Source organism: Carcharhinus amblyrhynchos, chromosome 9 (genome assembly GCF_965287045.1).
Source record: "Carcharhinus amblyrhynchos chromosome 9, sCarAmb.v2.hapA, whole genome shotgun sequence".
Lineage (NCBI taxonomy): Eukaryota > Metazoa > Chordata > Chondrichthyes > Carcharhiniformes > Carcharhinidae > Carcharhinus > Carcharhinus amblyrhynchos.
The window spans coordinates 90,389,646-90,414,866 of NC_137332.1; the positions used below are offsets into that span (position 1 = coordinate 90,389,646).

Genomic DNA, 25,221 nt, shown 5'->3' on the forward strand with positions numbered 1-25,221 from the left:
AACTCTGGTTCTGCTCAGCGACACTCAAATCCCATGGAAGTATCAGCAAAGGAGGAGAGGAAGTTGGAAAAAATTACGTTTCCTTTTCCTGTTTTACAGAAGATTGCACTGTACTACATCAGAGAATACTTAGAGAATAGACACCACAGATAGATACTGATCATCACCCAGGGAGCAACTGCACAACTGTGGGAAGCCATCCAGTCCCTTCACAGCATTGCTCAACACAGAGAAGGTTGAGTAGTGAAACCACCATCTGGAAATTGATCAGCTGTGCATGATCAGTTAGAGTGAAGCTGGGAAGAAGTGTGAGTGACTCCAAATGTAGCAAAAGCTTCAATCAATCATTGAACCTCTGACTCATTCTTGTAGATGCTCTTCAAGGGCGGGGAGAGTTCCACCAGCTCATAAGATCCTCAAACACGCGAGTGCATTTGTTGTCCCAGCAGTAATACTGGATAATAACATGGCAGAGAAACGACTCAAGTGTGAGGAGTGTAATCGAGCTTTCGCACATCCGTCAACATTAGAGATTCACCGACGCAGTCACACGGGGGAGAAGCCATTTGAATGTGCCATATGTGACAAATCATTCTCACAATCATCGGATTTCCATGTACATAAAAGAGTTCACACTGGGGAGAAACTGTTCACGTGTGAGGTGTGTGAAAAATCATTCCCAAAATTATCAGCTTTCCATAATCATCAACGCACTCACACAGGTGAGAAACCATTCAGATGTGAGCTGTGTCACAAATCATTCACAACATCATCGTACCTGCATGTACACAAACGCATTCACAAAGGCAAGAAAGTATTTACATGTGAAGTGTGTGAAAAATCATTCTCAGTATCAGGGTACCTCCACCAACACCAACGGACCCACACAGGGGAGAAGCCATTCACTTGTGAGGTGTGTGACCAATCGTTCTCTCGATCATCAGCCCTCTGCCAACACCAACGGACCCACACAGGGGAGAAGCCTTTCACATGTGAGGTGTGCGACAAATCATTCTCACACTCATCTTCCCTCTGTGTACACGAACGCACCCACACAGGAGAGAAACCATTCATCTGCACAGTGTGTGACAAATCATTCTCAAGGGCAGGGAGCCTCCGCACACACAAACGCACTCACACAGGAGAGAAACCATTCAGTTGCAAGATGTGTGGCCAATCGTTCTCACAGGCAGGGCATCTCTATGCACACGAACGCACCCACACAGGGGAGAAACCATTCATCTGCAAGGTGTGTGGCCAATCATTCTCACAGGCAGGGCACCTTCACTCTCACAAACGCAGTCACACAGGGGAGAAACCATTCAGGTGCAAGGTGTGTGGCCACTCATTCTCACAGACAGCACACCTTCACACACATGAACGCACCCACACAGGGGAGAAACCGTTCACATGTGCGGTGTGTGACAAATCATTCTTGAGGTCATCAAGCCTTCTGGTCCATCAGAGATGCCACACAGGAGAGAAACCATTTGGGTGTGGGTTCTGTGACAAATCATTCTCGCAGGCAGGGTATCTCCGCATACATGAACGTATCCATACAGGGGACAAACCATTTATTTGTGAGTTCTGTGACAAATCATTCTCAATGTCAGCAAGTCTCCTGCTCCATCAGAAGAGCCACAGCCTGGCGTAACCCTTCAAAGGTGAAGTTTGTGATGAAGCTTTTGTGACATCTTTCTCACTCCTGGTAACTATTGGATTCTCACACGAGAGATCATCAAGCGCAATGTTTGTCACCACACTTTCATATCTTCTGGTCTATGAATTTATCAATTGATCAGAGACATTGAATCTGACGGACAAGTGTCTTGCTCAGATTAAGCAAACTGCACAAGATACAATTCTTCAAATGTTACTGGAAGTTACAGGTAGAAGGATAGACAGAAAGGAAAAGGTGGTGGAGTTGCAGTGCTGATGATGAGGAAATTAACTTGATACTGAGAAAGGATATTAGCTCTGACAATGTGGAATCTATATGAGTAGAACTAAGAAATTTTAAGGGGCAAAAAATATTAGTGATGGTTGTGTATCGATCCCCAAGCTGTAGTGTTGAGAAAGGCACTAAACAGGAAGACAGAGGCACATTAAATCAAGGAACATCTATTATCGTGGATGATTTTAATTTGCACATAGATTGGGCAAATCAGATTCATCACAATACCATAAAGGAGGAATTCCTGGAGTTCTGCACCAATACATATAGGAACCATATCAAGAATAGGCCATCCTAGACTATGTATTGTGTAATGAGAAATTAATAATTGGCAGTCTATTTGTGCAAAGCTCCTTGGGCATGATCAACCATAATATAATAGACTTCTTCATCAAGATGAAGAGTGAAGTAATTGATTCTGAGACAAGCATCCTGAACCTATATGAAGTAAACTACAATGAGCCTCAAGTTGGCTTTGATGGACTAGGGAACATTACTTAAAGGAATGACGGAGAATAGGCAATGGTTATCATTCAGAGTTACAACAATTTGGAAATTAAGTTATGACAACAACTTTGTTAAGCAATGGAAAATGATTATTAGCCAAATAAGGCCCAGTAAAGCCAGCGCTTACGTACTCAGGATAAGTGACCAAATCCAAACTTTGTGTTAGTTCTATAAACACTGCTGCCAGGCTTGACTACGGATGAAAATAAGACCTTTCTCAATAACAAAATTCAGACTTGGAAGTTGAGTACTCTTCGTGCCTAGTGTTGTTTGTAACCAGATTTTGACACAATGTCCACTCTTGCCTCTGTTTTACCGTTTATATCGCTTAAAAAAAACTTTTGCAATCTTGTTTTACGTTACTGGCTCGCTTACTCTCATATTTCATCTTCTCCACCCTTATTGCGTTTTTAGTTGTCCTCTGGTTTTTAAAGGCTTTCCAATCCCCTGGTTTTCCACTAATCTTCACCATATTGTATGCTTTTTCTTCTGCTTTTATGCTGTCCCTGACTTCCCTTGACAGCCATGGTTGCCTTGCCCTCTTCTTTGGAATGAAATTCTGCTATGTCTCCTGAATTGCTCCTAGAAAGTCCTTCCATTGCTACTCCATGGTCTTTCCTGCTCGGCTCCTCTCCCAATCACTCTGGCTAGCTCCTCCACATGCCTCATAGTTATTTTCACTCAACCGTAATACCGTTACATCTGATTCCAGCTTCTCCCTCTCAAACCGCAGGGTGAATTCTATCTGGTCACTGCCTCCTAACGGTTTAACATAGAACATAGAACATAGAACACTACAGCACAAACAGGCCCTTCGGCCCACAAGTTGCGCCGATCACATCACGTACCAACCTACAGACCTATCTATAACCCTCAATCTCATTAAACCCCATATACTCATCCAGAAGTCTTTTAAAAGACCCCAGCGAGTTCGCCTCCACCACCACTGACGGCAGCCGATTCCATTCACTCACCACCCTCTGAGTGAAAAACTTACCCCTAACATCACTTCTGAACCTCCCTCCCCGCACCTTAAATCTGTGTCCTCTCGTAGCGACCATTTCAAACCGGGGAAATAGCCTCTGAGAGTCCACCCTATCTATTCCTCTCAACATTTTGTAAACTTCTATCAGGTCGCCTCTCAACCTTCGTCTCTCCAGGGAAAAGAGTCCCAGCTCCCTCAACCTAACTTCATAAGGCATGCCTCCCAGTCCAGGCAACATCCTTGTAAATCTCCTCTGCACCCTTTCAATAGCTTCTACATCTTTCCTATAGTGAGGCGACCAGAACTGCGCACAATACTCCAAATGAGGCCTGACAAGGGTCTTATAAAGTTCCAGCATTACCTCCCGACTCCTAAACTCAATCCCTCGATTAATGAAGGCCAGTACACCATACGCCTTCTTGACCACCTCCTCCACCTGCGAGGCCGATTTAAGAGTCCTGTGGACCCGGACCCCAAGATCCTTCTGCTCCTCAACACTACTCAGACTTCTGCCCTTGATAGTGTACTCGTTCATCCCGTTGGTTCTGCCAAAATGGACGACTACACATTTATCCGCGTTGAAGTCCATCTGCCACTTCTCCGCCCAGTCCTGCATCCTATCTATGTCCTGCTGCAACTTTTGCCATCCTTCCAGATCATCCACAACACCACCGACCTTCGTGTCATCAGCGAACTTACTTACCCATCCCTCCACTTCCTCATCCAGGTCATTTATGAAAATGACAAACAACAAGGGTCCCAGAACAGATCCTTGAGGCACTCCGCTGGTGACTGGTTTCTTCACCTTAAGCTCCCTTATCAAGTCTGCCTCATTACACAATACCAAATCCAGAATTTCCTGCTCCCTACTGGGTTCTGCCACAAGTTGCTCCACCAAGCCATCTCATAGACATTCCACAAATTTGTTTTTAGCTTTGTGGTTCCTCAACTCTACCCACACAGATTCTACATCTTCCAAAGAAGTGTATATCACTTCTTTGCATCAATTTAATTTAGTTTCTTACTAACCGGGCAACCTTGCCCCCTCTGCCCCCATCTGTCTTTTTGATACAGTGTGTATCCTTGCATATTTAGCTCTCAGCCCTGATCCCTTTGCAGCCATGTTTCTGTGATGCCCACAACATCATACTTCTCATAGTTGTTCTCTTATCTGCTGTGCCTGAAGTTATATTCCTGCCCCTTTCCAAACTCTCTATGCTAATATTTGTTCTGGAGATCTTACAACGTCTCCTGAGCTCTCCTTCCCTTTAACTGGCAGATTATTATCTGAACGGCTACAAAATTAGAGAGAGGAATGTGCAATGAGACCTGGGTTCTGTAGTACACCAGTCACTGAAGGTAAACATGCAGGTGCAGCAGGCAGTAATTTAATAATCACACAAGGTTTAAAGTCACATAAGCTGCGAGCTGAACCTCAGTCACACAAGGAATCTACGTGCAAATGATATGTCTTGATTAAAGTAGACTCAGGTAAGAGTCAAGGGCCACTTAATTAAACGATGTGCAGCTGCAGTACATTAGAACAAGGAACAATGGAAAGAAAAGTTGGTATACCATTGGTCAGAGATATAGCTCTCATTTCTTGAAATCACATGCATGAGTTTTAATTAGACAGTATACCTTTTTGTATGCATGATGTAACCTTAATCAATAACCATGATTGGATAGAGATAACTCTGAAACATGATTGGTATATGCTAACTATTTATAATTGAATTTGAAACTATAATTGCTTGTGTATTTCTGAATTCTGCAGTCTAGCTAGTTGTGATTTTCCAAGGTCTGAGTTATATAGCTTGATTAAAACAGATACTTCAGAGAACTTTGGGACTTGTTGTGATTACTTGAAGGAGCACAGTGGCAGAGTGGTCAGCACTCCTGCCTCTCAGTGCCAGGGACCCAAGTTCAATTCCCAGCTTGGGTCACTATCTACGTGGAGTTTGCACATTCTCCTCGTGTCTGTGTTATTTTTCTCCGGGTGCTCCAGTATCTCCCACACTCCAAAAATGCGCAGATTAAGTGAATTGGCCATGCCAAATTCTCCCTCAGTGTATCTGAACAGACGCCGAAGTGTGGCAACTTGGTGATTTTCACAGTAACTTCATTGCAGTGTTAATGTAAGACTAATAAATAAACTTTAACTTTAAAATTGTGATCAATTGTGACATTAAAGTCCGCAACAGTAATAAATTATATGTTGGCATTCATCGAGAGGGGATTCAAGTGCAGGAGCAGGGATGTCTTGCTGCCGTTATACAGAGCCTTGGTGAGGACACACCTGGAATATTGTGCGCAGTTTTGATCTTCTCTGGGGAAGGTTATTGCTATATAGAGAAGGTATACCAGCTTGATTCCTGGGATGGTAGGACCGATGTGTGAGGAGACATTGAGCTGGTTAGGATTCTATCCACTGGGGTTTAGAAGAATGAGGGAAGACTAGCTAGATTAAAAGCAGGTATTGCCCATCTTCTACCAGGAGTCTGGGACACATCACCTCAGAACGCAGCTCCCTCCTGTCTGCTGCTTAGGAATCTGTTCCTCTGCCAATTCCATTTCTGATTGTTGGCAGAGAGATACACTGTGGCTGCCAGAGTGACCAGGATCAGGAACATGTGGGTTGGCAGAGGGGTTCACTGGATCACACTCCATGAGTTGGCTCAGCACATGGCAGGGGCATTCAGCTTGTGACTGAAGCCATCTGCGACCTCAAAATGGCTGAGTTTGGATCTGCTGTCATGTGGTCTTGAGGAGGTGCCTGAAACTGAGCGTGCTCCTACCAGGGTGGAATTTCAGATTAGTCCCAAGCCTAGACCAGCTCTCCCGGGGTTGGGTCCCCACATTTTGAGCCGCCTCAAGGCAATGTCCTCCCTGCCCTTTATCATTGCACTAAGGGATTTCCTGTATGGACTGCTGCTGCTGCCTTCCACTACCATGCTCTTGCCCTTTGCCTGGAAATGCAGTTGTGAGCCTTGTTGCCATCCAGCAGCAGTGTTCCAAGTGGAGGTCTCTTTACGGACAGATCCTCTCCCTCAACTTCAGGGATTTGGGGTGGAGGGTAGTGCCTGCAGTAGTCCCCTACAACTGTAGGTTCATGGGCTCCCAAGAAACCTGTCCTTTTTGCAGTCTTGTAGTATCATGGACTATGTCTCTGTTAAATATTTTAGGCTGCACTCCTTTTCAGTTATTTTGTTAACATTTTGTTTGCACTTCAGCTCCTTATGGGCATCCATAGATGGAGAGTGGAGGGGACTGGGAAGGAGGAGGACCTCCTCGTGAACCTGTTCCTGAGTCTGGCCAAATACACCATAAACAGGTCCAGGCAGCAGGCGACTGGCAGGGTTGGCCAACCTGTCTGTCTGCCCCTATCGCAGCTACACTCATAGCTGGGTGGCCCTCAAGAAGGAGCATGCGAAATCCATGGACACTATTAATCACCTTTTGGTTTAATGTTTTTAAGTTTCCTTCATGCTTTGATTTTTATTTCAGGGGGTTCCCTCTGCCTCCTTTAAGAGGTTTCCCTCCTGGTTTTGCCCCTTAGTTCAACTTGGTTTGATTAAATTCACCAAAAAGAGGGTTGGGACTTAGAGTATATCACAGAGTAGTGGCTTTATTTTGTGCTTCTTTCTGGTCGAACTTCCACATGTATTATAGAAATCGATTTTTTTTTTTAGCTTTTATTGCGTTTTTAAAATGTGTAAGTCCCCTTTCCAGTGCAGTTGCTGGGAGATAATTGGAGCTTTCAAAATAGAGATAAATAAATTTTTACAGGATATAAATCAGAGAACGTAAATGGAGACAACATAAAGACCAGCCAGTATCCAGTTGAAAGTGCAAGAGACTCGAAGAACTCATTGTCCTACAGCTTTATAGATCACCAGTCTCCATACCCATGTACCTTTGGAGTCAGTAAGCCCTTTACTGCAGGAGGTCTTTTGGCCCTTTAAGTCTTTTGCTCTCCTTGGAGCACTCTCTTCAGACCCTTCCTGCAATATCAGTGCATTGCTTAGAACACAAATACAAGCTTCAAAGCTGTCAGAAACAAATCTTCAGTCCCCAACATGTCCTCTCTCCACCCTTAACCATGGTGATCCAGCCTGACACCAAGACTTACTGAGGGTTAACGCCCCTGTACGCAGACACTGAAACCCTCTCTAAGTCCGTTACTCACTGATTGAGGGTTAATATCCCAGGACCTTTTTTCTCTGGAGTGTAGGAGGCTGAGGGGTGACCTTATAGAGGTCTATAAAATAATGAGGGGCATAGACAAGGTAGACAAAGTCAATATCTTTTCCCAATATTAGGGGAGTTTAAAACTAGAAGGTATAGTGAGAGGGAAGAAATATGAAAGTGTCCAGAGGGGCAATTTTTTCAAACAGAAGGTGGTGAATAAGCTGGAACAAGCTGCTAGAGGTAGTAGTAGAGGTGGGTACAATTTTATCTTTTAAAAAGCATTTAGATTGTTACATGGGTACAATGGGTATAGAGGGATATGGGCCAAATGCAGGCAATTGGGATTAGCTTAGGTATTTTTTAAAAAAAGGGTGGCATGGATGAGTTGGGCCGAAGGGCCTGTTTCTATGCTATAAACCTCTATGACCCAGACACTGAGACCCCTTCTGAGCCATTACTCACTGACTGAGGGTTAATACCCTTGTATTCAGACACTGAGAGTCTCTCTGAGCCCATGGCCTATCTTGAGCGAACACTCCACACAGACAGAGAAGGACTAATTGTCCAACCATTGCTGTTCCCCTTCACCAACTTGGATGAACAGTTAATGAGGTATCTTTTCCTACATGTCTCTGGCTCCTGGGCTCACTGCAGTAAACCAGGAAATAGTTCTGTTTGATCATATCTCCAGACTACTGGTTACTGACAGCTAGGTGTCCAATCTAAATATAAACTTGCCTTAATCAAAAGTCTCCAGGTAGAAAAATTGCAGAAGAGAAGAATTTGTAGTCAACTGAATGAAAGGAGGGTGAGAAGAGAGGGAGGGGGTTAGACAAGAGAGTGAGTGAGGAGGGCAAGGTGGGGAAGGAGGGGGGAGAGCTGACAGGAGGGGGAGGGAAGGGGTGAGGGAGAAGAGGAGAAGGAGAGAGGAAAGGAAGGGTAAGGGAGGAGGGGAGAGGGACAAGGAGGGAGGGAAGAGAGACAGGTAGGGAGGGAAGAGAGACAGGTAGAGAGGGGAGAAGAAGGAAGGGACCACAACAACAGAGCCCCAGAAGAGGGTTTGGTGGAGGGGGGCGGGGGGGGGGGGGGGGGGGGGCGGCGGTAAGGGAAAGTGTGTGTGAACATAAGAAGAACATAAGAAATAGGAGCAGGAGTAGGCCATATAGCCCTTCGAGCCTGCTCCGCCATTCAATAAGATCATGGCTGATCTGTCGTGGCTCAGTTCCACATTCCCACCCTCTCCCCATAACCCTTAATCCCCTTGCCTATCAAAAACCTATCAACCCGCGTCTTAAAAACATTTAGCGAGGCAGCCTCCACCACTTCAACAGGCAGAGAATTCCAGAGATTCACCACCCTTTGAGTGAAGAAGTTCCTCCTCAACTCCGTTCTAAACCCCCCCCCCCACTTTATCCCCCCCTTTACCCCCCCCTTTAGAGGCTGTGCCCCCTAGTCCTACTGCCCTTTCTGAGCGGGAAGAGCCTCTCCACCTCTATCCTATCCATCCCATTCATCATCTTATACGTCTCAATGAGATCTCCCCTCATTCTTCTGAACTCTAACGAGTACAAGCCTAGTTTATTCAGCCTCTCCTCATAGTTCAACCCCCTCAACTCCGGAATCAGCCTGGGAACCCTCCTCTGCACTCCCTCCAAGGCCAAAATATCCTTGCGTAAGTGCAGCGACCAAAACTGCACACAGTACTTCAGCTGCGGCCTCACCAATGCCCTATACAGCTGCAGCAAGACCTCCCTACTTTTATATTCAATCCCCCTCGCTATGAAGGCCAGCATCCCATTCGCCTTCCTGACCACCTGCTGCACCTGCAGGCTGGGTTTTTGCGACTCATACACAAGGACCCCGAGGTCCCTCTGCACCGTCGCATGCTGCAGTTTTTCGCCACGTAAGTAATAGTCCTTCCTACCATTATTCCTACACATTTGCCAACATTAAATTAAATTCCATTTGCCAGTTGTGAGGGAGGATGGAGGCGGAAAGAGGAAGGGAGCTATTCAACATTACACAGAGTTTTGATAGAGTAAATGAGGAGAAAGTGTTTCTCGTGGCAGCAGGATCAGTAAGCCAGACGGCTGTGGCAGAACTGAGCTTTGATTTAATGAGAGATGTGAAACTGAATAAGGTTTAATGAGTGGAGGTTAATAAAGTTGTCAGATGTGCTTATCTATATCACTAAAACTGGTATCTTAATACACCAGTTATACAACAAACTGTGCTGCATGTTCTGCTGAAATATATATTGTAACAATATTCAACCAGTTGCTAGACCATAGTGATCAAACATAGGCCGAAGATAATGGGCAGAGGGAAGCAGTGCTGTATATGAATGACTGTAGGATTCACATTAAACATGTTGGCAATGCATCCTCCTTTGCAGCGCTAGGTTGTGCAGGGTGCAGCAAAGAACAATGACATTCTCTGTGGAGAATACCATAGATCCCTTATTTAAAGTTTATTTGTTAGTGTCACAAGTAGGCTTACATCAACACTGCAATGAATTTACTGTGAAAACCCCTTACTCGCCACAATCTAGCACTTGTCTAGGTAAACTGAGGGAGAATTTAGTATGGCCAGTGCACCAAACCAGCACGTCATTTTTTCTTGGACTGTGGGAGGAAACCCATGCAGATGCTGAGAGGACATACAAACTCCGCACAGCCACAGACCCAAGCTGGGAATCGAGCCCAGGGTCCCTGGCACTGAGACAGCAGTGCTAACCATTGTGCCAACATGCCGCCCCAATCTGTTCTTATCTGGTCAGTCCAAACATCAGAAATATATCTTTAAGAAGTAAATAATCTGCTGTGTTAAGGAGTTTGCAGCTGAACATTTTTTGAAAATTCATTACTGTGGGGTGTGGGCGTACCTGGCTGGACCAGCATTTATTGCCTTTTCTAACTATCCTCCATTTCAGAGCGCATTTGAGAGTCAACCACAATGCTGTCAGCCAGAGTGAGTAAGATTTCCTTTTCTAATGAACATTTGTGAACAAGATGGCTTTTATGACACTCAACAATGGTTTCATGGTCATCATTCATTTTTTAATTCTAGATTTTTTTACTGAAATCAAATGTCAGCATCTGCTGTGCAGATACATGATTTGGGCCAGTGTCTGTGGGAATTTGTGCATTCTCCCCGTGCTTGCGTTGGTTTTCTCCAGGTGCTCCGGTTTCCTCCCACACCCCAAAGATGTGCTCTTAGGCTGATTGATGTAACAAATCGTCCCTAAATTAGTCTTCCCTCAATGTGGAATTCCATAAGCATAGACAAGGGTCATGGGTGGAGAGAGGACTCATAATGTTAAAATGGCAGTGCGGCCCTGTTGGGCTGAATGGCCGGTTTCCCATGCTGTATTCTTCTTTGTTCGTTCTTTGTTCTTTGTCACCATCTGCTGTGGTGGGATTTAACCCCAGGTCCCCAGATGTTGCCCTGGGTCTCACTGGCAAAACCACTGTGCTGTATCCCTCAGACATATTCTGTGGAAGATAAACCAGTATCATTAACCATGCCTTTAGTGGGTATGCCTAATCACAGAGGAGCCAGCCCTCTCTGTACTGAGGGCGTTCAAAATCTGTGGCACCATTGAGTGACTCAAGACAAGAATGATGAGACCATCCTTGGTCCCCAGCACAAACATACATGATCTGCTTTTTTGTGATCACAGATAAATTGGCCATTGAGTGTGTGGAATCCTTTCCTATTAACAAATTTCAAAGGCTACTGCCAAGCTCTCAAGACCATATGTGTGCAATCGATGATCCCCTGCACTTGAAAACTTTGCAGCAAATTCCATAGCTCTAGCAGCCTGGTATTCTTCATGCAGGCAGAGCGGAATGTAATGGTGACCTTTACTGAAAAGGATATCGCTCACCTCCCTTTGCATTTCTGTGAGAATGTGAGATTCTGCAAAGGTCCCTACTGGAACCTTAGAAAGATCCACTGGTAAAAATGTTGAGTACGCTGGTAATCTTAAGTGCCCCTGGCATTAAATGCTGTCCTTGTCTGTGCAGCATGAGTTTCTCACGGATAACGTAGCAAATATGAGTTGACATGTCTTTAAATAAGTGAAGGTGTCTATTGACACTGTCTCATCTCCGTGTACGAGCTGTGCTCTCTGTAGATTCTTGATTGCATCAAGGCTTTAAGGAGGTTGTCCTTCCTCATCAGCATTTGGGACTTCCTGGTCCTACTCACTTTTGTTCCTCAGGGCAATAGTATTCCCTGAGTTGTACATATTGGTAATGGGCCCTTCTTCTCATTTGCATCAAAGCTATAAAGAAGGCAGCATTGTCTACAGCCTGCATTCTCAACTTCTTTTTCCTGTGAATTGATACATTAATCAATGGTGGTTCATATTGATTTGTCTTCCTCCGTACACAATATAGTGAAACATTCCCCAGCCCTTGAATTTCCCTCATTCTGAAAATCATGTACTCCTTGCAGGATGATATCATCCAGGAGGGTGACAGTGGCTGATCTTCCCCCTCAGACGTGAATGTGCATTCGCAATAAACATGTACGTGACAGTCAGAAGAAACAAGTGCCTGAAGCAACAGTCAACGTTGTGTTGGTTGTTCCCCAGTGGCCATTACAACTACTATGGATACCCAATTCTGACTGCCTTTAACGTCATGACCAATGTACAGGGAACATGGGGGCTTGTGGGATTCATATTGCCTCTGCACAGCCGATATGGCTATTGATTCTTGGAACCTGCGTGTTTCTGTGAAGGCCAGATGCCAAGTACATCTGCAGAGCACATAAAGTTTATGCATTGTCACCTCGATGTGCATTGGAATTGGAGCCAAGCTCATTCGTTGTGCATGAAACCCTCCGAGCCACACTCGTGGTTTGCGTAAGCCAATTAAAGGGGAGCATGCTTCTTATTCAGCCTATATTAGTTGTACACAACTTCTCCCACGTGCCTTGAGAACCCTCCCACATTGTCTGTACCCTTTTCAAGCTCATTTTAACATCTTTGTCGCTGATCATTGAAACAGTAGGAAAACGGTTCTCATTATCCATTGGCATGCATTTAATTTGAACATTATCCTGACGAATTGACCGTTTAATCAGCATTCATGGAATGTAAATTAATGCAAAAATGGGTCCTGATGTAGATCAATGGGAAACTCATTAATCTTCCGTCAATGACAGGACAGAATTCCAAACAAATTTCCTATCAGTGAGAAACTGACTTTAGCCAATTTGCCATAATTTTATGCCCTGTTCAACATGATTCCTGCCGCTGATGGGAGTGTAAAATTATGCCCAAGCTGGCTGCTGTCTGAGTACAAAAGTAAATACACAGGAGGAGACAGAATCAAGGCAGAATCCAGAATCTGGACACTGGGATATTGACGTCAGTGAGGGATCTGGATCTTTGGGAGGCTGATGTTGGGTCTTGTGGTCTGGGTCATTAGCTCAATGTTGGTTCTGGAATTTGGGTCCATCATTGGGGGCTCGAGGTCTGACTAGGGTCTGGGTCACTTGAAGTTTGATGTCGATCTGGAGGATTTGTGTCACTGGGAGCTTGATGTCATGTCTGTACAGGGCACTGGTGAGGCCACAGCTGGATTACTGTGTGCAGTTTTGGTCGCCGCACTTACGCAAGGATATTTTGGCCTTGGAGGGAGTGCAGAGGAAGTTCACTAGGCTGATACCAGAATTGAGGGGGTTGAGCTATGAGGAGAGGCTGAATAAACTAGGCTTATACTCGGCATTTAGAAGGATGAGTGGAGATCTCATTGAGACGTATAAGATGATGAATGGGATGGATAGGATAGAGGTGGAGAGGCTCTTCCCGCTCAGAAAGGACAGTAGGACTAGAGGACACAGCCTCAAGATAAAGGGGGGGCAGTTTAGAACGGAGTTGAGGAGGAACTTCTTCACTCAAAGGGTGGTGAATCTCTGGAATTCTCTGCCCGTTGAAGTGGTGGAGGCTGCCTCGCTAAATATATTTAAGACGCGGGTAGATAGGTTTTTGATAGGCAAGGGGATTAAGGGTTATGGGGAAAAGGAAGGAAAGTGGAACTGAGCCACTTCAGATCAGCCATGATCTTATTGAATGGCGGGGCAGGCTCGAAGGGCTAGATGGCCTACTCCTGCTCCTATTTCTTATGTTCTTGCGTTCTTATGTCTGGGGTTTGGGTTATTGCGTATTCAATTTTTGGACTGGGTTACCGGGAGTCAGATATTGGTCTGGATCATTGGTAACTTAATTCCAGAGGGTCTGGGTCACTCAGGAGTTTGACTTTGGGTCTGAGGAGTCTGCATCTCTGGAAGTTCAATGTTAGGTCTGGGCATCTGGGTCACCAGAAGCTCTATATTGGGTCTGGGCATCTGAGTCACTGGAAGCTCGGTGTTGTGGCTGAGGCTCTGGGTCACTGGGAGGTTGACGTCGGGTCTGGTGGTCTGAGTCAGTGGCAGCTTGAGATTGGATAAGGGTCTGGGTCACTGGAAGATCAGTTCGGGTCTGGGTCACTGGCAGCTTGCGGAGTGGGGGGGTACCAGCCCGCTGTGCCTGATGGGAGTTGTAGTTCTGCTGCGCACAGCGGCGGTTCGCTCCCAGCATTCGGGAGTTGGAATGTGAGGAAGCGCGAGCCCCGAGCAGCTGAACTGAATTGAAAAGCAGAGACTGACCCTTGGTACGAGCGATGGCGGTGGGAAGATTCACCATTGCAGAGGATTCTCTGTGTACAACTGAAGAGGAGAAAGTCACAGCAGTCCCACTGACTGGACAACATAGAAGAGTTGCTGTAGAAGGATAGCATGATCATGTCAAAGGCTGCAGGAAAGTTGCTTATCTCTCCACCTATGTTTCCTGATCTAAGGATTTCCAACATTTTCTGAATCTCTATCAAATTTCCAGCATTCAGTTCAGATCAACCTATTTGAAAAAAGATAGAAAGAAACCAGATGTGTAAAAAAACACATGGATAAGAATGATATTGTAACAATCTCTCAATTCTCAATCAGGAAAGACAAGAAAAGGCTGAGTGAACATCATATAACTTTTTTAAATGATTAATTATAAAACTATAAATTAATGAGAAACTTATTTCCGAAGAGATTGATTAGAATGTGGAACTTGCTCCACAGGGAATGGTTGAGACACAGTTTTGATGTACTTGATGGGAAAACAGTTCAGAAGACTTGGGAGAAAGGAATAGCAGGATCTGCTGCCAAAAGAGAAAATGCTGGAAAATCTCAACAGGTCTAGTAACGCCTGTAAGGAGAGAAAAGAACTGATATTTCGAGTTTGGGTGACCTGCTTTGACAAAGGGTTATGCAGATTCAAAACATCAGCTTCGGTTTCAGATTCCAGCATCTGCTGTAATTTGTTTTTATGAGAAGGATCAGCTGATAGGGTGAGATAAAATAGGTAGGGAGAAAGCACATGTGAAACATAAGCACGGTAGAAAGTAGATGGGCTGAATGATCTGTTTCTGGGCTTTAAAAATTAAATTTAAAAAATACTGTGAATACTTAGGTCAGGCAACATCAAAGTTAACAAGAGAAACAAAGTTAACATTTCAGCTTGTGATGACCTTGAGAAACTTGGTTAAAAGTTGGGCGGTTCCATTGGCACAGAATATGTCATCTGCTCTCACCAGCATGGTCCCTGCCCACTCGTGCCCACCACCCACTGCTTTCAGAAACACTGCCTCATTCCCCCAAAGATGCCATTATTACCGGTACTGTCATTACCCCCTGCTCCCACTGTTAACCTATCCTTATTCTTTTTCCATAGAGTTGACCACAATGGAGTCAATGTCCGAGGTGCAATCACTTCCCAATGCCTGAGCACTGAGTCACTCTGAATCAGTTCCCGAGTGGATGAAACCCACCTCCTGTTCCCTCGACCCTCTTCTCACTAAACTACTGATCATCCAACTTCCCCTTCTGCACTCTATGTTAGCCAATATTATTCACTGTTCTCTATTTTCAGTTGTTTCGGACTCTAAATCTCCCCACCTAAAATAAACCCTTGCATGCTGTATCCTTGAAAACTATCAGCTCTGACTGTCCCTTCCTGTCCAAAGTTCTTGAATGGATTGTTGCCTCCCAAATTTTGGATGGGGATATAGGCTCATAGAAGGGGTGAGATCCACAGTGGAAGGGTCAGGCAGCAGAAGATCAAGAGGCCGGCAGAGAGAACTGGTGGGGAGTGAGGGTTAACTCTGCAAGACACCCCAGAGTCTCCGAGATAAACTCCCCAAGTTACTGCCTGATCACTGGGTTGAGCTCTTCACCCACCATCCTTCCCGCAACCCCCTTCTCTTTTACTCTCTCCTGCACATGTGCTGATTCCACCACCGCACATCATCACTTCGTTGCAAACTGTGAGTTTCTCCTTTGAGCTGCTGTGAAACACATGCGAGGCTACACATCCCATGCTGATGCTGAGAGTTTAAAAGCCTCTGAGGATGAAGAATGTTATTCTCACACTAGAAGTCTCTGTCAAACATTTAAGAACATAAGAAATAGGAGCAGGAGTAGACCATCTAGCCCTTCGAGCCTGCCCCGCCATTCAGTAAGCTCATGGCTGATCTGAAGTGGATCAGTTCCACTTTCCTGCTTTCTCCCCATAACCCTTAATTCCCCTGTCTATCAGAAACCTATCTACCCATGACTTAAACATATTCAGCAAGGTAGCCTCCACCACTTCAACGGGCAGAGAATTCCACAGATTCACCACCCTTTGAGTGAAGAAGATTCTCCTCAACTCTGATCTAAACTGTTCCCCCCCCCCCCCCCCCAACTTATCTTGAGGCTGTGCCCTCTAGTCCTGCTATCCTTTCTAAGCGGGAAGAATCTCTCTACCTCTACCCTATCTATCCCCTTCATTATCTTATATGTCTCTATAAATTCCCCCCTCAGCCTTCTAAACTCCAACAAGTACAGACCCAGTCTATTTAGTCTCTCTTCATAGGCTAACCCCCTCATCTCTGGTATCAGCCTAGTGAACCTTCTCTGCACTCCCTCCAAGGCCAATATATTCTTCCACAAGTGTGGTGACCAAAACTGCACACAGTACTCCAGCTGCAGCCTCACCAGTACCCTGTATTGTTGCAGCAAGGCCTCTCTGCTTTTATATTCTATCCCCCTCGAGTAGATAGAGTAAACAGAGGTAAGCTATTTCCTATGATAGACACACATAGGACAAGGAGCCATGGACTTAAGGTGAGGGGGGAGAGATACAACACAGATATTAGAGGGAGGTTTTTCACACACAGGGTAGTGGGGGTATGGAATGCTCTGCCAAGTAAGCTGGTGGAGGCAAACACGCTAGAGTCGTTTAAGAGTAACTTAGACAGGCACATGAGTGGGTTGGAGATGGGTGGATATAAGAGATTGTTTTAAATAAGGGTCATTAGTATTGGGGCATCCCTGGTAAGGTAAATGGATATGGTACAATAATAATGTTTTGTTTTTCCTTTTCATTCACGGGTTTTAAGTCGGTCCGCCTTGTGTCCAACGAGGGGCATACACGCGATGGGTCGTACTGGGGCTGCTCTTGGTTGTTCGAGATTGGCCTAGTGCTTCATGTCATTAGTGTGTGCCTAAACTGGACCAGATACTGGGCAAGACAACAGCTCAGTGACTATCGCTGATTGCTGTGCAGACACATGGATTTGGGCCGGTGTCTGTGGGAGTTTGTGCATTCTCCCCGTGCTTGCGTGGGTTTTCTCCGGGTGCTCCGGTTTCCTCCCACACCCCAAAGATGTGCTGTTAGGCTGACTGGCAGGAATAAATTGTCCCTGAATCAGTTTCCCTCAATCTGGATGGCCATAAAACATTAGACAGGGGTCGTGGGTAGAGAGGTGGACTGGTGGTGTTGAGATGGCGGCGCGGGCTTGTTGGGCCGAAGGGCCTGTTTCCCGGGCTGATTTTGTTCTTTGTTCAACGGACAGCAGCTGCAATAAGTGAGGTTTTATTCAGATGGGACAATGACAAGTTTAAATCCCACCTGATCTGCTGCTCAAAGTCACCTCCGTTTCCCTGGTCAGTTTCCCAAACTTCAGGAAACTCCTGTTACTCCAGAAATATTTGGATTGGCTGTGAGAGACGTCAATCAGAGAGCCCACCCACTCTGCTCATTCTCTCCTCTTCCTCTTTCACAGCTGCTTCACTTCCTGTAGGGACTGAAAACCAAGTCAGGAGATGGTGAGTGAAGGAGCAGAATTTATAATAATTACATTGCATCATATCCACACTAATGTTCAGGCAGTCTGACTATCCTGTGGGGAATCAGGTGTGGAAATGCCCCTTATGCTGTGTGAGAAGATCCAGCTGAGAGACCTGTTTACTCGGTGCTTTGTGCTGAGCTGTTTGATTGGAGCTGTGTGTTGGATATTGAGTGTGTTCATTGGAAGCATTTCCCTTCTGATTTACAGGCTGAGTTTCATTGATGGGTCATTACTGAATATGAGAAGATGAGGTGTAATTATCTGGGGGGCAGAGGTAGAGAGATTCTTCCCACTTAGAAAGTATAGCAGGACTAGAGGGCACAGCCTCAAGATAAGGGGGAGGGAGGCAGTTTAGATCAGAGTTGAGGAGGAACTTCTTCACTCAAAGGGTGGTGAATCTCTGGAATTTTCTGCCTGTTGAAGTGATGGAGGCTACCTTGCTGAATGTATTTAAGACACGGGTAGATAGGTTTCTGATAGACAGGGGAATTAAGGGTTATGGGGAGAAAGCAGGAAAGTGAAACTGATCCACTTCAGATCAGCCATGATCTTATTGAATGGCGGGGCAGGCTCGAAGGGCTGGATGGCCTACTCCTGCTCCTATTTCTTATGTTCTTATGTTACGTTCTTATTTATTGAAATGTCATTTAATATTTTTAAAGATTTTACCTCAAGGCCTCAATGTTTCGCAAAAGCTGAGGCTTGGATTTGATAGATTTGCCCAGTGCTGTGACTGAATTTGGGGTGTTTGAGTACAGTGTATCTGATTCCCCAGAATAGGCAATGGACACTCACTGTGGAACAGTCTCTAACTGAGGAGTCAGCCCTTTCAGCAAAGAAGGAGAGGGAATTGGAGGAAATCATGTTTCAGTGAATCCTTCAGTGCAGAAGAGGCCCTTCAGCCCATCGAGTCTGCACCAGTGCATGAAAGGCCGTGACCTGCCCACCTAATGCCACTTGCCAGCACTTGACCCATACTCTTGAATGTTATAGTGTGTCAAGTACTCATCCAGGTACTTTTTAAAGGACATGAGGCATCCCGAATCCATCATCCTCCCAGGCAGTGTATTCCAGACTGTCACTACCCTCTGAGTAAAAAACCTGCCCAACCTCTCTTTATAACTTAAATGTTCCATCCAAGGCAACATCCTGATGAATCTCCTCTGCACCCCCTCCATTGTGTTCACGTCCTTCCTATAATGTGGTGGCCAGAACTGCACACAGTACTCCAACTGTGGCTTCACCAAAGTTCTATACAACTCCACCATGACCTCTCTGCTTTTGTAATCTGTGTAAAAAGTCTGACAACACCAGGTTTTAGTCCAACTGATTACTAAAACCTGGTGTTGTAAGACTTTTTACTGTGTTTACGCCAGTCCAACGCCGGCATACCCACATCATTTGTAATCTGTGCCCTGATGGATAAAGGCAAGTGTGCAACATGCTTCACCCTATTAACCTGCCTTTCCACCTTCAGAGATCTATGGACAAACACGCCAAGGTCCCTTTGTTCTTCAGAACTTCCCAATGTCAATTCTTTCATAGTATACTTGTCAAATTACTCCTTCCAAAGTTTATCACCTCACACTTTTCAGGGTTAAATTCCATCTTTGATTTGATTAATTATTGTGACGTGTATTAGCATACAGTGAAAAGTCTTATCTCTTGCGTGCTATACAGGCATACCGCTCATAGAGAAGGAAACGAGAGAATGCAGAGTGTAGTATTAGAGTTATAGCTAGGGTATAGAGAAAGATCAACTTAATGCAAGGTAGGTCTATTTGAAAGTCTGATGGCAGCAGGCAAGAAACTGTTCTTGAGTCGGTTGGTATGTGACCTCAGACTTTTGTATCTTTTTCCCCGATGGAAGAAGGTGGAAGTGAGAATGTCCGGGGTGCATGGGGTCCTTAATTATGCTGGCTGCTTTGCCGAGGCAGCAGAAAGTGTAAACAGAGTCAATGGATGGGAGGGCTGGTTTGCGTGATGGATTGGGCTACATTCACAACCTTCTGTAGTTTCTTCCAATCTGCCATTTATTCGCACATTTGACCATCTCATCTGTACCTTCCAGTAACCTAAGATACTCAACCTCACTGCTAACCACCCAGCCGGTCTTTGTATCATCAGCAAACTTCCCACACAGTCATCTACGTCATTAATATAAATAATGAACAATAGGGAGCCCAGCATGGATCCCTGTGGTCACTGGTCACTGGCCTCCAGTCACTTAAAATAGCTGTCTGTCACCACCCTTTTCTCCTACCACTAAGCCAATTATGAATCCGCCTTATCAGATCACCCTGTATCCCATGTGTATTAGCCTTCTGAATAAGTTTCCCTTGTGGCACTTTGTCAAAGGCTTTGCTGAAGTCCATGTAAACTACATTAACTGCACTACTCTCATCCACACACTTGGTTACATGATCAAGAAATTCAATCAGTTTTATTGGGCATGATCTCCCTCTGACAAAACCAGGCTGACTATTCCTGATTAAACCTTGCCTCTCCAAATGGGGATAGATTCTCTTCTTCAGGATCTTCTCCAGTAGTTTCCCAATTGCAGATGCGAGACTCACTGGTCTATAGTTCCCTGGCTCAAATCTACAACCTTTCTTAAATAGTGGGACCACTTTAGCTGTTCTCCAGTCCTCTGGCACCTCCCTGGTGATCAGGGAGGAATTAAAAAATTGGATCAGAGCCCCTGCAATTTTCTCCCTTGCCTCCCACAATAGTCTGGGACACAATTCGTCCGGACCTAGAGATTTGTCCACTTTTAAGCCTACTAATACATCAATCCCTTGCCATTCCCTATGATTTTCTCTAGAGCCTCACAGTCTTTCTCCCCAAGTTCTATAACTACCTCCTCATTCTCATGGGTGAAGAAGATGTGAAATATTCGTTTTACACCCTACCATTGTCCTCTGCCTCCATCCACAGCTTTCTCCCTTGGTCCCTAACGGGCCATACTCTTTCCCTGGTTATCCTCTTCCCATGATATACTTATAGAATACCTTAGGATTTTCCCTACTTTTACCAGCCAGAACATTCTCATATCCCCTCTTTGCTCTCCTAATTGATTTCTTAAGCTCCATCCTGCACTTTCTGTACTCCACTAAAGCCTCTGCAGATTTACTCCCCTTATACTGTTAAAAACCCCCTTTTCCTTCTCATTGTATCCTGAATGTCTCAGGTCATCCATGGTACAGAAGTGATGTTAGGGGTAAGTTTTTCACTCAGAGGGTGGTGAGTGAATGGAATTGGCTGCCGTCAGTGGTGGTGGAGACGAACTCGCTGGGGTCTTTTAAAAGACTTCTGGATGAGTATATGGGGTTTTATGGGATTGGGGGTTATAGATAGGTCTATAGATTGGTAGGTGTTGATGTGATCGGCGCAGCTCGTTGGTCCTTTAGAGGATGAGAAAGGGGACCTACTGGTAGGGGATGGGGATATGGCTAAGGTATTGAATAACTTTTTTGTTTCTGTCTTCACGGAGGAGGATGTGAATAATTTGCCGGGTGTTAGCGATGGAAAGGTGGTAGGACTGGAGGGTCTTAATGACATTACTGTTACTAGAGAGGCGGTGCTCAACAGACTGGAGGGGCTGATTGTGGACAAGTCCCCAGGACCGGATGGAATGCAGCCGAGGGTTCTGAAAGAAATGGCGGAGGTGATAGTGGATGCCTTGGTGGTTATTTTCCAGACGTCGCTGGATTCCGGGGAAGTGCCGGATGATTGGAAAACGGCTAATGTTACGCCATTGTTTAAGAAGGGTGCCAGGCAAAAGGCGGGGAATTATAGGCCGGTTAGTTTAACGTCTGTGGTAGGTAAAATGTTAGAATCTGTCATTAAGGAGGAAATTGCAAGGCATCTTGAAGGGAATTGCTTGATAGAGCAGATGCAGCATGGTTTCATTAAAGGGAAGTCGTGTCTGACAAATTTACTGGAGTTCTATGAGGCTGTGTCTAGGGCGGTGGATAGAGGAGAGCCGGTGGATGTGGTCTTTCTAGATTTTCAGAAGGCGTTTGACAAAGTACCTCACAAGAGGTTATTGCAGAAGGTCGAGGGACATGGAGTTGGGGGTAGGGTGTTAGTGTGGATAGAGGACTGGTTGTCAAATAGGAGGCAGAGAGTGGGGGTCAACGGGTGCTATTCGGATTGGCAGATGGTGACTAGTGGAGTGCCCCAGGGGTCGGTGCTGGGGCCTCAGCTTTTTACCATTTATATAGATGATCTGGAGGAGGGAACCGAGTGTAGGGTGTCGAAATTTGCTGATGACACCAAGATTGGGGGAACGGCAAATTGTGCAGAGGGTGTGGCGAGTCTGCAGAAGGATCTAGATAGGCTGGGCGAATGGGCCAGGAAATGGCAAATGGAATTTAATGTTGGCAAGTGTGAGGTGGTCCACTTTGGTAGGAATAATGGTAGGAAGGACTATTACTTACGGGGCATAAAACTGCAGCAGGCGGCGGTGCAGAGGGACCTCGGGGTCCTTGTGCATGAGTCGCAAAAACCCAGCTTGCAGGTGCAGCAGGTGGTCAGGAAGGCGAATGGGATGCTGGCCTTCATAGCGAGGGGGATTGAATATAAAAGTAGGGAGGTCTTGCTGCAGCTGTATAGGGCATTGGTGAGGCCGCAGCTGGAGTACTGTGTGCAGTTTTGGGCGCCGCACCTGCGCAAAGATATTTTGGCCTTGGAGGGAGTGCAGAGGAGGTTTACTAGGCTGATACCGGAGTTGAGGGGGTTGAGCTATGAGGAGAGGCTGAATAAACTAGGCTTGTACTCGTTAGAGTTTAGAAGAATGAGGGGAGATCTCATTGAGACGTATAAGATGATGAATGGGATGGATAGGATAGAGGTGGAGAGACTCTTCCCGCTCAAAAAAGACAGTAGGACTAGGGGGCACAGCCTCAAGATAAAGGGGGGGGCGGTTTAGAACGAAGTTGAGGAGGAACTTCTTCACTCAAAGGGTGGTGAATCTCTGGAATTCTCTGCCCGTTGAAGTGGTGGAGGCTGCCTCGCTAAATATTTTTAAGACGCGGGTTGATGGGTTTTTGATAAGAGAAGGGATTAAGGGTTATGGGGAGAGGGCGGGAAGGTGGAACTGAGCCGCGACAGATCAGCCATGATCTTATTGAATGGCGGGGCAGGCTCGAAGGGCTAGATGGCCTACTCCTGCTCCTATTTCTTATGTTCTTATGTAACTCGTGGGCCGAAGGGCCTGTTTGTGCTGTAGTGTTCTATGTTCTATGTTGTCTGGGTTTGTCACACCTTAACTTTTCCTGTTTTACAGAAGGATTGCACCGTACTACACCCGAGAATAGAGGATAGACACCACAGATAAACCCTGACCATTACCCAAAGAATGACTACATAACTGTAGGAAGATATCCAGTCCCTTCACTGCTTTGTTCAACACAGAGAAGGTTGGACAGTCAAACTATCATCTCGAAATCTGTCAGGTTAGGGGAGCTTTAACATATCTTCAGATCTGAAACTAGGTCGGTGGTGTGGAACCTTCCATCAGATGAGTGATTGGTCAGGAAGAAGTAAACGCCAAGTGTGGTGAGAGCTTCAGTCACTCATTAAGCCTCATGAACCACTGACTCATTCCCACAGGTAGAAGGCTGTTCAAGTGTGAGTTGTCTGCGAGGGTTCCACAGGATCATAAAATCTTCTGAGGTGAATTTGTTATAGTGACTGTTACCACAAGGACAGTTACATGGAAGGGAAACGATTCAAATGTGATGTTTGTGATAAAGATTTTGTGAATTCTACTAATCTCCTGAGGCACAAGATGATTCACATGGGGGAGAAACCATTCAGGTGTGATGTTTGTGAGAAGTCCTTCTCACAATCATGGACCCTCCGTCAACATCAGCAGCTTCACACAGGGGAGAAACCCTTCACGTGCAAAATGTGTGACAAATCATTCTCAAGGTCATCACACCTTCAAGAACACCAACGTATTCATACAGGTGAGAAACCCTTCACCTGTGAGGTGTGTGACAAATCATTCACACGGTCATCAAACCTCAGAGAGCACAAACGCCTTCACACAGGGGAGAAACCCTACAGATGCAAAATGTGTGACAAATCATTCTCAAACTCATCGATCCTCCGCCAACATCAAAGTATTCACACAGGGGAGAAACCCTTTACGTGCGAGGTGTGTGACAAATCATTCTCTCAGTCATCGAACCTCCGTCATCACCTACGCATTCATACAGGAGAGAAACCCTTCAAGTGTGAATTTTGTATGAGAGCTTTCAATCATTCCTCTCATCTTCTGACACACCGGAGGATTCACACAGGAGAGAAACCCTTTACGTGCAAGGTATCTGACAAATTATTCTCAGATTAATAGGTTTGTGTACACTGTCACATTCACATGTATGGTATGTGACAAATCATTCCGATTATTAAATATATATGTTAATTTTTGAAAGTTCAAATCATAGTTTTTTTTAGTTGAAAGTACAGAAAGATCACAAGATTTCACTTTACTAATTTCGGGATGTTTTGCAGTTTTCTTGGAGATAGTTGTGACTTTTTCGTGAGATTGATCTTTAATCAGAAGGTCCTCCAGGTGCAAGCTGAAAGTGTGTCACTGGACAGCACAGCAAAGTTTGAACCATGCTTTCTTTTTCAATTTTTCCTTTAGATAAAGAAGTCCTTTCCGTGCAAGGTGTGTGATAAATCATTTGCAAAGTCATCAATCCTCCATAAACACCAACGCGTTCACACAGGAGAGAAACCATTCAGGTGTGAAGTGTGTGACAAAGCATTCTCGCAGTTATCAAACCTCCACAGACACCAACGCACTCACAGAGAAGAGAAATCTTTCACGTACAAGGTGTGTGACAAATCATTCTCAAAGTCATTGATCCTCCATCAGCACTTCACACGGGAGAAATCCCTCCCATGAAAGGTTTGTGATGAATTATTCTTAAACTCATTGGCTTCTTGTGTACACTGATATTGAGATGTATGGTGACAAATCATTCCCTGCATCACCGTCTCTCTGGACGCAGCAACACATTCACATAGGAGCAAACCATTCACTTGTATGATATGTAACAAATCGTTCTTGGACTAATCAGCCCTCTCCACACACTAATGAGAAACCATTCATATGAGAGGTGTGCAACATATCGTTCTCACAGTCATCAGACCTCAACAGATACCAGTGCATTCACATGGCAGCTCACCTGTTTTCCTTACACTGACAGTTGTCTGTGTTGTTTATCCTCCAGTGCTCACATGGGAACTGTCCTTCCAGAGAAATGTGTCAGCGTGTCTGACTCCAACCTCTCCCATCAGTCCAATTGTTTCAAAAAGGTCAATTTAACCTTTGATTAGATCTCCAAACATCA

At 45.3% G+C, this 25,221-nt stretch overlaps 1 protein-coding gene across 1 annotated transcript in view; it reads left to right on the top strand.

The window, feature by feature from the left end:
- Positions 1-25,221, top strand: part of LOC145348073 (uncharacterized) — a 50,123-nt gene that overhangs the window by 22,370 nt on the left and 2,532 nt on the right. Inside the window, exons 3-5 of the mRNA XM_080196214.1 lie at positions 100-1,650; positions 23,636-24,182; positions 24,510-24,701. Coding sequence (XP_080052340.1) covers positions 467-1,650; positions 23,636-24,182; positions 24,510-24,701 — 1,923 coding nt within the window. The 5' untranslated portion in view covers positions 100-466. The remainder of the gene's footprint in view (positions 1-99; positions 1,651-23,635; positions 24,183-24,509; positions 24,702-25,221) is intronic.